The sequence below is a fragment of the Rhinichthys klamathensis genome, unplaced genomic scaffold, assembly GCF_029890125.1.
Source record: "Rhinichthys klamathensis goyatoka isolate OS25496 unplaced genomic scaffold, OSU_Roscu_1.1 h1tg000160l_1, whole genome shotgun sequence".
Classification (NCBI taxonomy): domain Eukaryota; kingdom Metazoa; phylum Chordata; class Actinopteri; order Cypriniformes; family Leuciscidae; genus Rhinichthys; species Rhinichthys klamathensis.
Window position 1 is genome coordinate 303,222 of NW_026606694.1, and position 15,558 is coordinate 318,779.

Genomic DNA, 15,558 nt, shown 5'->3' on the forward strand with positions numbered 1-15,558 from the left:
CTGATCGGCCCATACCGATATATCAGCCTTGGCGATATTCAGTCAACCACTAGGTATGTCGTTATGTTATGATGTATTTATTTATACTTTTTAAAGGGTTAGTTCACCCAAAAATAAAAGTTCTGTCATTAATAATAATTACTCACCCTCATGTCGTTCCAAGACTTTCGTTCATCTTCGGGACACGAAGATCTTTTTGATGAATTTTGAGAGCTTTCTTTTCCTTTCAACTACGCAACTACCACTTTCAAGCCCCAGGAAGGTAGTAAAGACATCATAAAAGTAATCCATGTGACTGCAGTGGTTTGACCTCAATTTTAGAAAGAGTGCTTTGCACACACACACACACACACACACAAAACAATTTACCACTTTATTTACGATTACAAATAAAGTAGGCTGTTAATGGAGGGACACAATTCTCTCTGATTTAATGACAGAATTTTATTTTTTGGGTGAACTATCCCTTCAATGGAAATGGAATGGAAACTCTATCTGATGGGAATGTGGATGATCTGGTTCTACGTAGGTAGTGAGCAAGTGTAGCAGGAAATGAAGCGGTGTCTCCATCGTCCCTCATAGATGGATGAGCTCCAGGAATGTCAGACAGGGATGTGGACTCCAAGACCTCCCCCCCCCCCCAATCTTTTCTCCCTCTTCCTCCCCCTTTTATGTTTTTTCAGCGAGTTGTGAATTATGCTCCGCTTTTGAAGCTCAGACTTCACCACTGACAAACAGACATCACTCATCTCCTAAAATCTAACACCCCACTAGAGAAAAGATTACAGACTCTGAGTCTCTCTCATGTTTACCTCCACAGCTTTTAAAGCAAAAGTGTCTGCTGCCCTATTTTTTAGTTAGAAGAGTCTTCAAATATTCCTCTTCTCTCTGCATGTTGCCATGGTGCTAATAAGATCATTAACTACATTTAAAACCTCAAAGTGATTAAAGAGACTTTCATATTTATTTTCTACATGTGGCAAAGTGGATGAAATTTGTCGCTTCTTGAATCACTATTGAATGTTGCACAGTGCATAATATTTCAGTTGTTTGGATGGTTTTTCACTTAAACCAATTAAGTTCTCAGTTAGTTTGATGTGGCCTATACTCTTTAAACCTTCTTTTCATAAAAACAATACTAAACAATAAGCATTTTTATGCTGTATTTTAAATTGATACTTTCCCTGCCAATATTTCAACTGACCCCACCACATAGTTTTATATTTTTCATTAAATATTTTGTAAATCTTTCAAGTTAGAGCAATTTATAGTTTTTTAATAGGTTATAATAGCTGGAATTTATATAGCTATGATAATGGCTATAAATTCAGAAACACATTTGATGGAAAACTGTGTTATACAGTTACTTGTTTATCATTTTCAAACCATTTTTACTGATGCTTCTTAGACCAATTATGTCACTTGCAATTTCTACAAAATCTCATCTGTTAGCCAGCTAAATTACCTTAATTACTTTTCATCATATTTGACAACAGCAAATGTTTAGGTTTTGAAAGTCAGTAATGTTATCAACAAATGTAAGACGTAGTGACAACACAGCATTTTTTCTTTCTTTTCTGTAATTTATGACTTAAACAGTTTATACTAAGCATACCTTTTTGTGCAGTGCATATTGGCTCTTGTGAGCTTGCGGCAATGGCTGTACGCAGAAATTCAAGGTAATAAAACACTTGGCCTCTCAACTGTTGTCATTGTTATTTGGGCCCCATTCACATGTGGAAACCATTATATCCTGTCTGCTGGACTAAAAAAAAAACAGGGCTGCCGCGAGTTGGAGATCTGCGAGAGAATCCGCTCCGTGACCTGGTCTCTCAACGGGCCCCTCAGTGTTTGCACAAAGAGGTTTTGTTATTGTAGGACCCCAGGCTCTGTCGGCCCCTCAACCGACACTCAGTCTCTCTCTCTCTGTGGAACACAAGTTCAACCCAAAGCAGATCAAGAACACACAGGCGTAAGGGTGTGTTATCTCTGTAGGTGATTTATCTACACGTTGTGAGTTGAGTGAAGCTCGATGTATATCCCCGTTTGGACTGTATATTGATGCTGGATGTGTTAAGAGTTTGTGTTATATTAACACCACACTTTTTTTTCCCCCTCAAGACATCGTCCTAGACAGTCATCAGACTTACTCAGGCTGAACTGCACATGGTCCAAGACCTTGAAACTGTATCAGTGCAATGTTTTGTCTGTGCTAGTAATGCGTAACTGTGGAAACCGAAGTCATTTTTGCTCCAACCTTGCAGAGTGTCATTACTTCATTTCTGATGGTTAGATAAGTTTGAGATGTTTTGGTATTAAAAACCCATTAAAACAACTTATGCTCCATTAACCTGATAACTATGTGAGATTATAAATGTAGTCCAGCCCTTATATGCTCGCATGTGGAACTCATTTTACACTTCGCGTCCACCCAACCCCCTCACAAACACACACACTTCAGTATATTCACTGCTAATGTGAAACATGTCAGCCGCACTTCAGTATCTGCTAAAACCCTCTTTTCAAAGCAAGATTACAGACTGAAAAAATGTATGCAAAAAAAAATAGATATTAGATTTTTGCCATAATATTGTGCCTTTAAGCTAGACTTGCTTTTTGGCCGTTTGTTGTCCGAACTATTTGTTGCTAATAAATATACACAGAATAAGGGCACCTACATGTATAGTGTGACAGAAAACACTGTGAAGGCATAGACCTTAATCAGGGTAGACCCCATATTTAATTTTGCGTGAATGAAAGTGAAGCTCTGAGGGATAGACATGCTGTGCAATATGTTGGACTGTTGGGTGGTATTTCAGCTGATTGGTCAGCTGATGCAAAAGTGACAAATATGGCTCTGCAAAAATTCCAGCAAACAAAAAACAGATTTTTTTTATTAGGATATTGTATGACCCTATGAAATCTGTTTTATTTATTTTTTATTTATTTTTTTCTCTGTTTTCAATTTTCATTTTTATGGAATTATTTTAAAAGTTAAATGAAATTTTAGTAATAAAAAATCTTGGAGTTTAATATTCACAGACACTATTCCAAATTGCAATTTGATTAAGCCCTATACGTTTGATTCATTCATCTAAAATCTGCCAGATTCGTTATACAGTAAATTCAATTTTATGACCGGATTCTGCATTTCCATCGCAGAAATCCTAGGGCCCTGATTTTAAATCAGTCGAACTGTCCGTTTCATTTTAATAATTCATAATGCTAAACCTATAATAAAAATAAAAAAATCTCAATTATTTAATTGGTGAAAATCCAATGACAAGAATGCCGGTTTGGCTGAAATTATATCGTTCCTTTTATTGAAAATCTACATAAATACATAGCAACTACAAAAGACATTCAATATTTATACTAATATGTATGAAGGATGTAATCTTGATTTCTATTAATAATGCTCAAACCTAGATGTTACTGAATGATATACTTTACAGTATCATGTCCAACAAACTACAATAATGGTACTTGTTCGTTAGTGATGAGTAACGTCTGAAATGCTATACAGGTTTCATTTATTCATTTGTCATTCAATGTCACTGGTTGTTCACCTCAGATTTGGAAAAGGCTGAATAAATGGCCATGTGGAAACAAGGGAGTATGGAGGGTGGGAAAACAACCATACAACAACCAAACCAACTACCAAACAACAACCAAAAACCACAGACCTACAGACAAATGAATCTTAAAATATGAGCAGAGGAATAAAAACAAACAGCAGAGTTAGGGGCACTTTGATGTGTTTTAAAAAATATGATTCTATGACAACAAATCCACAAAAATCTTATAATTCAAGACTATACAACTATATCAGGGATATCAGGAACAAATCAAATACGTTTTAATAAATTATTCTTTAAAAAAACATTTCCTTATTATAATTTTTCAGAGCTATTATATTAGTCTATACGAAAAATGAGGAAGGACATTTAAAAGGTTTAATGCTATTTTTATTACATTTACAAGCACAATCTGAAGAAATGAATGACACATCAGTTTAACACAGAAAGAATAAAGGCATAGTTACTTTATTGTCCAATTTTCTTGGAATTTTCGGTCTACATCATTGTCTTCTGTGTATCAGAATAATTCCTCGTGTCATCTCGTTCATGATCAGACATACCGCTGTATCAGTGTCCTTATTTGCACATATACACTCACTGGCCACTTTATTAGGTACCCCATGCTAGTAACGGGTTGGACCCCCTTTTGCCTTCAGAACTGCCTCAATTCTTCGTGGCATAGATTCAACAAGGTGCTGGAAGCATTCCTCAGGGAGTTTGGTCCATATTGACATGATGGCATCACACAGTTGCCGCAGATTTGTCGGCTGCACATCCATGATGCGAATCTCCCGTTCCACCACATCCCAAAGATGCTCTATTGGGTTGAGATCTGGTGACTGTGGAGGCCATTTTAGTACAGTGAACTCATTGTCATGTTCAAGAAACCAATTTGAAATGATTAGAGCTTTGTGACATGGTGGAAGTAGCCATCAGAGGATGGGTACATGGTGGCCATAAAGGGATGGACATGGTCAGAAACAATGCTCAGGTAGGCCGTGGCATTTAAACGATGCCCAATTGGCACTAAGGGGCCTAAAGTGTGCCAGGAAAACATCCCCCACACCATTACACCACCACCACCAGCCTGCACAGTGGTAACAAGGCATGATGGTTCCATGTTCTCATTCTGTTTACGCCAAATTCTGACTCTAACATCTGAATGTCTCAACAGAAATCGAGACTCATCAGACCAGGCAACATTTTTCCAGTCTTCAACTGTTCAATTTTGGTGAGCTCTTGCAAATTGTAGCCTCTTTTTCCTATTTGTAGTGGAGATGAGTGGTACCCGGTGGAGTCTTCTGCTGTTGTAGCCCATCCGCCTCAAGGTTGTGCGTGTTGTGGCTTCACAAATGCTTTGCTGCATACCTCGGTTGTAACGAGTGGTTATTTCAGTCACTGTTGCCCTTCTATCAGCTCGAACCAGTCTGGCCATTCTCCTCTGACCTCTGGCATCAACAAGGCATTTCCGCCCACAGAACTGCCGCTCACTGGATGTTTTTTCTTTTTCGGACCATTCTCTGTAAACCCTAGAGATGGTTGTGCGTGAAAATCCCAGTAGATTAGCAGTTTCTGAAATACTCAGACCAGCCCTTCTGGCACCAACAATCATGCCACGTTCAAAGTCACTCAAATCAACTTTCTTCCCCATACTGATGCTCGGTTTGAACTGCAGGAGATTGTCTTGACCATGTCTACATGCCTAAATGCACTGAGTTGCCGCCATGTGATTGGCTGCTTAGAAATTAAGTGTTAACGAGCAGTTGGACAGGTGTACCTAATAAAGTGGCCGGTGAGTGTATGGGTGTTTCTCAAAACCAAGAATGCAAAGAACGGACTTGTGTTCTTGGGGAGAACGATCTTGCTAGTTGTTCTTGGAAGAATGAACTCACAAGGTGACGAGCACACAGAACGCTGCTGACAGTTTGAGACGATGTGTTCTTGCTGGTATTGCGCAATAATTCCCCCGCACAGACACCGTCTGCAGTACCCAAACATAACGAGAATTGTTGACGATAACAGCCAGGCTGCAATGGTCTCTTGACTGTGGGGAAAAACGAGTCTGTGAGCAAACTGGCCGGTTGGCTCGATAGCTAACGTTACACCCGCAGGCGCTTATGGAGATTCTCACTTCCGAAAACGTTTGAGCACATTTTCGATTAGCCATACATTTTCGTAAAATGCCAATATTTGAAATCTACACAGTTGATTTCTCGCATCAAATGTTCTCAGAAGTGAATTTAGTGATGAAATAGTGTACGTAATTGTAGAAAAACGAAATACTGTATTGACCTGCCTCTCCTTCCTCGAATGCCGAATTGAATGCTGGGATATTTCTGCCGTCAAGTTCACACAAGTTACCAGCCGATGCATCCTCGGTAAAATGGGCGTGTCAAGAACACATCCGGGATTTTTAACTGTTCTTGCCAAAATGCAAACTTGTGTATTGGGACAGTACTTGGGCCACAAAAGATGACGTTTCACAAGAACACAAGGACACAAGTACAGACAAGAACACAGATTGAGAAAGGCCCTATATATTTCATTTGAAGAAGACATGATGAAAAATGTGCGCATACATGGTGCTGATTCATGTTTGGAGCACTAGAGTAGGCCTATATAAAACTTGAAACATATGTTCTCCGGTCTGTAAATGTACTGTGATCCGCATTGTGAATGTTAAACTCATCGCTCGGTTCCATCCAGAAACCGTGCTCAGTGTTATTACAAATTTTGATAGTCATATTTTCCATGTGTTGATAGTCAATCTCCAGCTCTGACCGCATCGTTTGGAAAATGCAAACAACACTTTTGTGTACAGAGAAATCATACACTTACGTGTCTGAAGGACAACAATGTAAAGCTGAACAGGTAGAGGTGAACGAACAGCGCTTAAAGAGTATATTCTCATGATGAATAATGCGAGAAAAGCTCCGAAACTGATGGCGTAGACACGTACTTTCCAGCCACGGCGACCAATCATTACCTTGAATTAATGCATACCTTACATTTCAAGACGTTGGTTCAACTTTGCCTTTAAAACTGGAAGAACAAAATGGAAAAAGGAAACAAAAAATCCACTTTCCTCTTAAACATAATGAGTGCTGTTGTCGTTTTCATTGATGTGCAACCTGTATCTGTTAACAATGTGTTTTATGGATTCATGACCCTTCAACAGGGCCGGATTAACCATTAGGGCAACTGGGCACTTGCCCAGGGGCCCACGACATCTAGGGGCCCTGGGCACCAGGGGCGGAGTGGCAATCGGGAAAGTCGGGAGTTGGGCCGCTAGTGTTTCGAGGCCGCGAGGGCCGGTCTGATAAAATGTATTCATTGCAAGTTCGCCATGCGCACTTGTGGCCAAAGCGAGGGGAAGAAAAAAAATATTTTAGATAACGGAGCGTATATTTGCACTAAGTGCCTGTCTTTTTAGCAAAAAGACGCTCGTCACGGAATAGCTACAGTGGCGTAGGTCGTAACGCGTGAAGTGCTAGAAAGCAGCTTTTGATGCGCTCGACCCGAGTTCGAACCCGCCTTTTGCCGAAACTTTTCTCCCTTTTCCCAACACATATGAGATGTAAAATGTATAACCTAACATAAAGGTCTCTAGCGTTATATTTGGCCAACGAACTAAAATCGAAACCATGATATGGCTTTGTGCCTTTATAAAACAGCACAAGACTTTAAGAATAGGCATCCTGTTTGTGCTGCGTGATTTAAAGAAAAGTGCGCTCTTTGCTCACGCGATCAGCATGGTTATCTGGTGTTTTCTCCTAAATAAAAGCTCAAGGATTTATTTCTTGCAAGTGAAGAAATTAGGACAAAAGTATTTAAATTTTCCTGTATTATAGTGTAATGTAGACTAAAATATACTTTTGAAATATTCATTTTCATTTATAGTACATTTATAGGCTATATTATGGATTTTACGTCATAGGAATAATTATATAAATCATTATTACATTATTATAATAATTGTTTGGCATCCTAACACACCATTGATAATGTAATGTAGACTGAGACTCTCATAACTAAAAAGATGTTTGAAAACTGGTACAAGTCAATGCTTTTTCTTTGTTCAACGAGCAGTTCATGGGTTGAAGCTCTTAATTTTGATCTCTCAAAGTGCACCAGATTGATGCATTTAATCTTAAAATGTACAAAATTTTCTTGCGGGGGAGCATGCCCCCGAACCCCCCTAGAGGCACAGATTTCCACCCAACATAGTTTTACAAAATCCTATGGGAAAGAAGTGGGGGGGGGGGGGGGGGGCCTACAAGACATTGTGCCCAGGGGCCTCTGAACTCTTAATCCGGCCCTGCCCTTCAATGTTATGTTCAGATTGCTTTAGGTTCATGCCAGCCTGTATAACAACTAAGCATTTCTGCATATTCTGGTGCAGATGCAGAATGCTGCCTTGTCTCTGGCTCGTCCTTAGAAACTGGGAGCGAGTGAGAGGTAGATAGAGAAAAATCACATCAGAGGGCAGGGATGGATGCCTCATTCTATAGCAGAAGCCTTTGTAGTGCAATGAGCACATTGCTTCTGAGAGTTTGAGTGGGGGGAGGGGGGAGACGGGGGTGAGTGGGGTACCTGCGGCAGGAAATCGCAATAGAATCCCAGACTGGCTTCTGTTGTCTGGCCTTTCATCTTCTCTGTTTGTACCCAGTTTCCCCTGTCGCTGCCACAGCAACTAGATGTTGTCAGCTGCAGTGAGGAAATATGGGATTTCAAATCAGATTGTCAGTTACTCATAACAAACACATTTATTTGAAAGCAGTTTTCAGTACATCCAGCATAAATAGAAACTGTCAAGGTGAATAATTGAAAATAAAATTACACGTGAGAAAAAATGAAGCATACAGATTTGAGCATACAAATAAATCACTTTTTCGGACATATTACAGTATAAAACATTGGAATTGGTTTGGTTTACCTGTTAAAAGCACTTGAGCTTTACAATGTTTATTCGTCATATGAGGTAAAACTGCATGGTTTGCTGTTGGATTGCTAATGACATTTGTGTCTAGCTGTTTTTTATTGTGAACTTGCGTGCATGGATTTGCATTCAGGAATGTGCTTCAGATGAAATTTGTTTTTGATAGCAGCAATAGATATCTAAAAGTGACGGTTCACCCAAAAATGACTCTTTTTATAATTTACTCACCCTCACGTTGTTCCAAACCATATACTACTTTCCTTTTTTTTTTGTGGAAAACAAAAAGTATTTTGAAATGTCAAAAAATATTTTGTCCATAAAGTCAATGGGGTCCAATTTAGTTTTTTTGTTGATTGTTTAGTTTTTATTTTGAAACTAACTTTCATTTTATAGACAAAATAGTTGAAATATTCTTCATATCATCTTTCGTGTTCCACAGGTTTGGAGTCATCAGTAAAATGATGTGTTTGAAGACGGGTCAAGTTGTTCGTGGGCGGACAACGTACAACATAGGCGGGCATGCAAATGTTTTTCTAGTGACGCAGAACCGCCACGCAGTGGGATTTGAAATACAAACGAATAGTTAAGGCGGTTCAGATTCGATTCTTTCTTTTGGGAGACAATAACTTTATTTCTCGTGCACTTTCGCAGTTTTGATTCACACACTGCATGAAAGATAATATTCGGAAAAAAACATAATTGGGGCATTTTAATTAAAATGTAACTACTTGCTTTTCCCCTGAAATAACTTATCTTATCAAATGGCATTGCTTGGATAGTGTTAGCCAATAGCCAAAATATTTTTGCAAACTCTTTCATCGTGACTATTATGTTATGTAACACTCACTTTTCATCATCCAATGAGTTGAAGATGAAGTCCTGGCCTATATTTTTGTTTACGGAAATAAAATGGGCTGCAAATGGCAATTCACGTTGACTTATGGTAAATAGAGCAAAAACATAGAAGCTAAACGCATAGCTGCTCTTTAACCTACATATTTACTGAAGTTGTGGAAGTGTTAAGGGAGGGTCAGTCCAATGATATAGACCTTGTAGACCTAAAGAGAGGATTAGGACACCTTTTCTACTCATTGCGTTGTGTGAGCACACCCTTTCACTCCCTTGTACAATCCCAAATTAATGAGGATTAGCTGGATGGGCTCTGGCCTTTGAAGATGACTGAATTGCTAATAGGTTTATCCCCCTCCATCGCACCATTTTAATGGAAATGCTCCCGAGCATCAAGTCCGCGGCTCCAGTGTTATTCCGCTCCCACGCCGCGTCAGCTGTTTCCCCAACCAATGTCTGGAAACTTTACGGAAGAGCGCGTGCAGTTAAAATCCAATAAGCTCATCTGTGCCCATTAGCTTTGCACATCTACCACGAGGTATGCTGAGAATGATGGAGCACTTTTCTGTTTGCGTATTGAAATATGGAAGTGACTTATGGGTTTTGCATTGTTTAGGTGGAGGCAGTAATTCTTAAGTGGCTGCTATTAGGGCAGAGGGAGATGGCAATCTTGATATAATAAACCACCCTGCGGAGAGCTTGGTTTTAGTCAATCTCTCTTGCCCGTGCCTCTGTTAAAGGGAGTGCCGGAGCCTTGACAAGCCTGGATCAAAGACAGCATGAGGTTCAGTCATTCCAGACATCTATTCAACTGCAGTCAAGATTAACCCTGGGGTTGACAAGATTAATAACCGCCCTGGACACCAAATTCTGAGCCAAAGCAGCTGCACATAGGCCTCTTTGTCCCCACTCAGTTGAACGCCACTATGTTATTGCTTACAATCCTATAGCTTGTCATTCATTTTAATGTCAACTTGTCTGTAAGGATTAGATGGTGTATAGTCCAAACTTGGAAAGGGCTTGAAGAGTCCTGTTGATTTGTAAAGTTCAAGCACTGTTTATTGCTGATGGCATAGCTTCTTTCTGTTGTTGCAGGGCTAGAACGAGATTAAAGTGGTCGCAGATGTGACGCAATGAACAATTGCAATAATTTAAGTGGCAACACTTTACAATAAGGTTTCATTTGTTAACATAGTTAACTACATTATTTAACATCAACTAACAATGAAAAATATTTCTAAAGCACTTATTAATCTTAGTTCATGTTAATTGAAACATGTACTACATTGTTAAAATTAAATGTTGTATCTGTTAATATCTGTTAATTTAATGGACCTGAGCTTACAGGAACACACAAGGAACAGTTGTATTTTTTATTTACTAGCATTAACAAAGATTAATAAATACCGTAACAAACGTATTACTCATGCATTACTCATGTATTACTCATTGTTAGTTTTTAACATTAACTACTGTTATTAAACGGCTCTGTGGAATACTTGATTATGTTTGGTCGATCGTGCCATCCAGCGGTATGTTATGTAAGGGATAATGTACATCCAGCCGGTTGTTATCTCAGAATAAACCCCCGACAGGGTGATGAGGACCCCCGACTTCAGTAACCCGGATGAGCCTGTGTTATCTGTTTTCAGCGGTTGTTATCTGGGATTACCGTAACTACTGTTAACCATTTAAATTCTGCTCATCATTGATGACATTTCAGAAAAGTTTGCTTGTATCCATATCATCAATTTGTCAGAATTCATCTCCTTAAATCAGTAGTTCTGAAGCGGTCGGCTCAAAATGACTTAAAATGATTTTTAATCCAATTCAAGCCAAAACGACAAAAAAATATTTTATTATTTTATTTTAATTCACCCCATTAAGAAAGAACCAGGATTCCTAGAGTCTGGACAAATGATGTAGCTTAATTTTAAAAGTGATTGCTGGACCTGAAAAAGTCTCGTAAATGAATAAAATCTCTATTTATTTATGAATATACGTTTTTCTAATTATGCCAAGCTCTAAAATATTGTATTAGGTAGAGCTTGAGAGTAAAACATATATATTTTTTAAAATCCTTATCAAGAAAACCACAAACAACAAGTCATTGGGCCTTCACTGTTGTTGGGGACAATGGTGGCCTTGAACACAAAAAGGTTTGGAATGTTTTGAATTTGCTTGTGAGGTAGCGATTTGAGTCTTTGACTCTTTCATTAAACCGCAAATTAAATTTATTCAGGTATGTCAGATTCCAAATTAACTGGGAGCCGTTACTGTGATGTATACTTCCTTTTATTAGACTTATATTAGTGTGTTTATTGACTGCTTGTGCATATGACTGTGTAATTTAAGATACATATTCATAACAGAATTGTAATATACTAATTTACAAAATATAGTCATTGTTTGGTTTGGTTGAATTGACTGCAAGGGATCTTTGTTTAGGTGAAATATTGAAACCACAATAATAGCCGTGTGTTTTTTAAATTTTTATATCAGTTTTCTTACCTCAAAGACCTTCCGCTCAAGAGTTTCACGTTTGTTGAGAGGGTTCTCAAGTTACAAGCTGCGAAATTCCTCTTTGGCCTGGGCAAAGCTGTGAAAGCCATCGGGGCGGTTCGAAAAACAAACCCACCACACTGGGGAAAGACCTGTGCTGGTGCCCGGTGTGCTATTTGTGTTTGTGCCTGTGTTTATTTTACAAGAAGGGTCTGAAATGACAAGTTTCTTCTTTCACTTAGTTTTCCACAGCTTCTGTGTCTGGAGCTTTATTCACACAGGTGGGGCTCATCCATACATCACCCAAAGTTTGTTTTGCTTTTTATAAACATGCGCTCGTGATGAAATTCCAGGCTTTAGGTGAGTGCGGACATGTGCCGTTTCATCATCTTTAATGTGGGTGACCACCCTGACCTCAGACTACTCCTCAGACACATCACGGAGTGACTAAAAGAGTTTCTTCTCTTCTTAAGTGTTAAACATCAACAGTCCTCCAGATGACAAGTGATTTTTGGATTCAGTGGGAATCAATCACGTTGTTATGACACATTCCACAGCGATATTCCGTGTCAGGATTGCCATGGTAATGAGGCGCACAAAGAGCAAATATCGTCATTGTGAGGAACTTTTGAGCTTGTAGGCTATTTTTGATGGTTTACAATGGTATTTAATCTTCCATGTCTCATTTAGCTGAATTACACAAGGCTTACACAAAACATCTGCGGTCCTATTTAAGCAAATGTTTTCTGGGCTTTTGTGCAGTCTGTAATGTAATTGTTGGCTAAAGATGTTTATCTAATGTTTTTGCCCACTATGAGCATCTTGCCAAAACATTCAATGCAACTGTACATTTAGGTAAAAGGTACTAACTTAAACTTGAAACGCTATGAGAAATCCACCATAAACTTGCGAGTTCTGTGAATATTCTCTCATTCTCTAGGAATGTTGACACCAAAGGAATGACTTGGTGTATAATCTCAGTTTTGAAAGAAAGACATAATTGGTTTAATTTACGTAAATGATTTAAATGAGCATAATGCGAGGGAGTTGACCAGAGTTTTTTTTGGGGCTCCACCCCCCCTATGCATTATCCAGTTCCCTGAACGAATCAGTGAACTGTTTTAATTGATTCATTCAAATAAACTGATTCATTAGAACGAAACAGACCTTTTGAAGAGAATGTTTAAATTCAGCTCACTCTGCTGTAAAGTTGTGTTTGCTGTACACTAAAACAGTGTTTTGTTGCATGTTGGGAAAAAGTACTGAAAACTTTATGTAAAATATTTTGAAAATGGCTGAGCTACTGTCACAATGCTGAAAAATTGTAGTAGCATCACTATTTTGAGTCAGTTAGTTACTCCCTAACACTGATATGCATTACTTGGATAAAAATAGACTTTGGGTAAAATTTTGGGTGAAATATTGATAGTGTATTTTAAAGAATATTATGTTTCAGTCTATGTGCTCCTGACTTATTTGTCACCTTTCAGCAACTGTTCTCTCTTTTTTATATACACACAGAGAATCTTCAACTCCTTTGTGTACACGGAGAAAACTTCAAATGGTGAAACAGAGGTGCAGCAGGTGAGTTAAACAACATCCCTTGATATTGTGTGTGTGTGTGTGTGTGTGTGTGTGTGGGTGTGTGTGGTCTAGAGGGGCAAAGGACACCCATTAAAATTCTACAGTTGCTGTCTGGCTGTCTTTGAAGCCATCTTTGTGCTTTCGACTGCTGCAACACTAATTCCATTTCCAACCTCTATTGACTGCACCGTGTCCCTCCCTAACAAGCTCTTGGAGACATGAGATGGTTGCTCATCCTTTAGCTCTTCCTAACATCAATGCATTTGGCCCATGATCAAAACTCTCAGATTAGAAACAATTTTGTTAAACTCTGCTGCAAAATGAAAGAGTTACATTTACAAAAATGTCTCTGTCAATTTGGATAATATGGAACAGAAAAAAAAACTATAAAAATTATGCGTTTGTAATGTAGTAGTGTTGCCAAACATATAACATGCCAGAAATATAATAATCACTGCAATAATGATCCAATCATAGACTCTTAAAGGACAACTCCGGTGCAAAATGAACCTCGGGTGTAATAACACATTGGTACAGACTAAATCGTTCCCTGAGATTTGTTTTCATGATAATCGAATGTAAAGATTTTTATCTCTAAAAACAGTTTAGCTTATAACGCTAGTATATTGGGCATCGAATAAGCAAAAAGAGATCGCTAGTTAATACCATTAACAAGGCTCAAATTAGCCCCACACTAACACGGCAGCATAATGAGTGTCCTTACATGCAAACCGAAGCATTAAGAACTTTGTAAGTGTATTGACAGTTTAATAAGAAGATACTTTACACAGACAGTACAGTTAGCGCATACAGACAGCAGCCATCTTGGAAAACAGTCTCGATCAGTCAAACCACGAACACGGTGATACGTGAGCTGAACTGTGACTTGGAATCTCATATGGTCCGTTGTTTCCGGAAGAAAGCACTGAGCGCAACAGAGAAAATAAAAAAATAAATATAATTAACTTATCTTCAATATCTACACGTACTGTTCGCTCACCTTCGTGGTTCGATTGATCGAGACTGTTTTCCAAGATGGCTCCTGTCTGTATGCGCTAACTGTACTGTCTGTGTAAAGTATCTTCTTATTAAACTGTCTATACACTTACAAAGTTCTCAATGCTTCGGTTTGCATTTAAGGACACTCATTATGCTGCCGTGTTAGTGTGGGGCTAATTTGAGCCTTGTTAATGTCATTAACTAGCGATCTCTTTTTGCTTACTCGATGCCCAATATACTAGCGTTATAAGCTAAACTGTTTTTAGAGATAAAACTCTTTATATTTGATTATCATGAAAACAAATCTCAGGGAACGATTTAGTCTGTACCAATGTGTTATTACACCCGAGGTTCATTTTGCGCCGGAGTTGTCCTTTAAGCATTTGCCTATTTAAATTCAAAGAGTGCCTTTTTTTAGACCGGGCGGGCAGTGTATATTAATGAACAAAATTGTATGTATAAAAATGGTACCTTCATTTGTTTAATATTGGTTTATTATTTACAAAAGTTGGCTTGTTTTAAGATTTTTATATTCGAATAATTGTGCGAGCTACCTTCGACCTTTGGATGTCCTTCAGAGATAATACCAGGGCTTCATTCGAATTAAGAACTAGAAACCTCACAAATAATTTATAGTTAAAATTTTTTCCGAAACCCTGTTGGATCTGCTCAATATAGTTTATTTCTCAAAATGAAGGCATTTTTGTTATGCATTCATAAACTCTGCTGCTTATAAGTTTAGATGTCCCTTGCAGAACCTGCAATGATAATTTTTAACAAGACAAAACAATAACATAATTTACATAATTTATCCTTTTAAAAAGTGTACATATCCTTGATTTCATATCCTTGGAATTTGTATCTTGCCTCCTTGAGCATCAATAACTTCTTAATTGTCAATTTATCTTGTGGAATACACCTATATATGGTTTTCAAACTATAAGCATTATGATCTCTTTTACTTCTTTCCTTCTTTTTTTTAATTGAATTATGTTTAAAAATGTATAATTTGGTGAAGTGTATGCACATTTATGAGCACAAGCGTGTGTGCAGCACATGTATCATAATAACCTAAGAAAAAGTAAGAATAATTTAGGCCACAAC

At 38.2% G+C, this 15,558-nt stretch overlaps 1 protein-coding gene across 1 annotated transcript in view; it reads left to right on the plus strand.

Annotated features, from left to right (window-relative positions):
* cachd1 (cache domain containing 1) overlaps positions 1-15,558 on the plus strand; it is an 81,647-nt gene that overhangs the window by 17,290 nt on the left and 48,799 nt on the right. Inside the window, exon 2 of the mRNA XM_056258820.1 lies at positions 13,393-13,455. Coding sequence (XP_056114795.1) covers positions 13,393-13,455 — 63 coding nt within the window. The remainder of the gene's footprint in view (positions 1-13,392; positions 13,456-15,558) is intronic.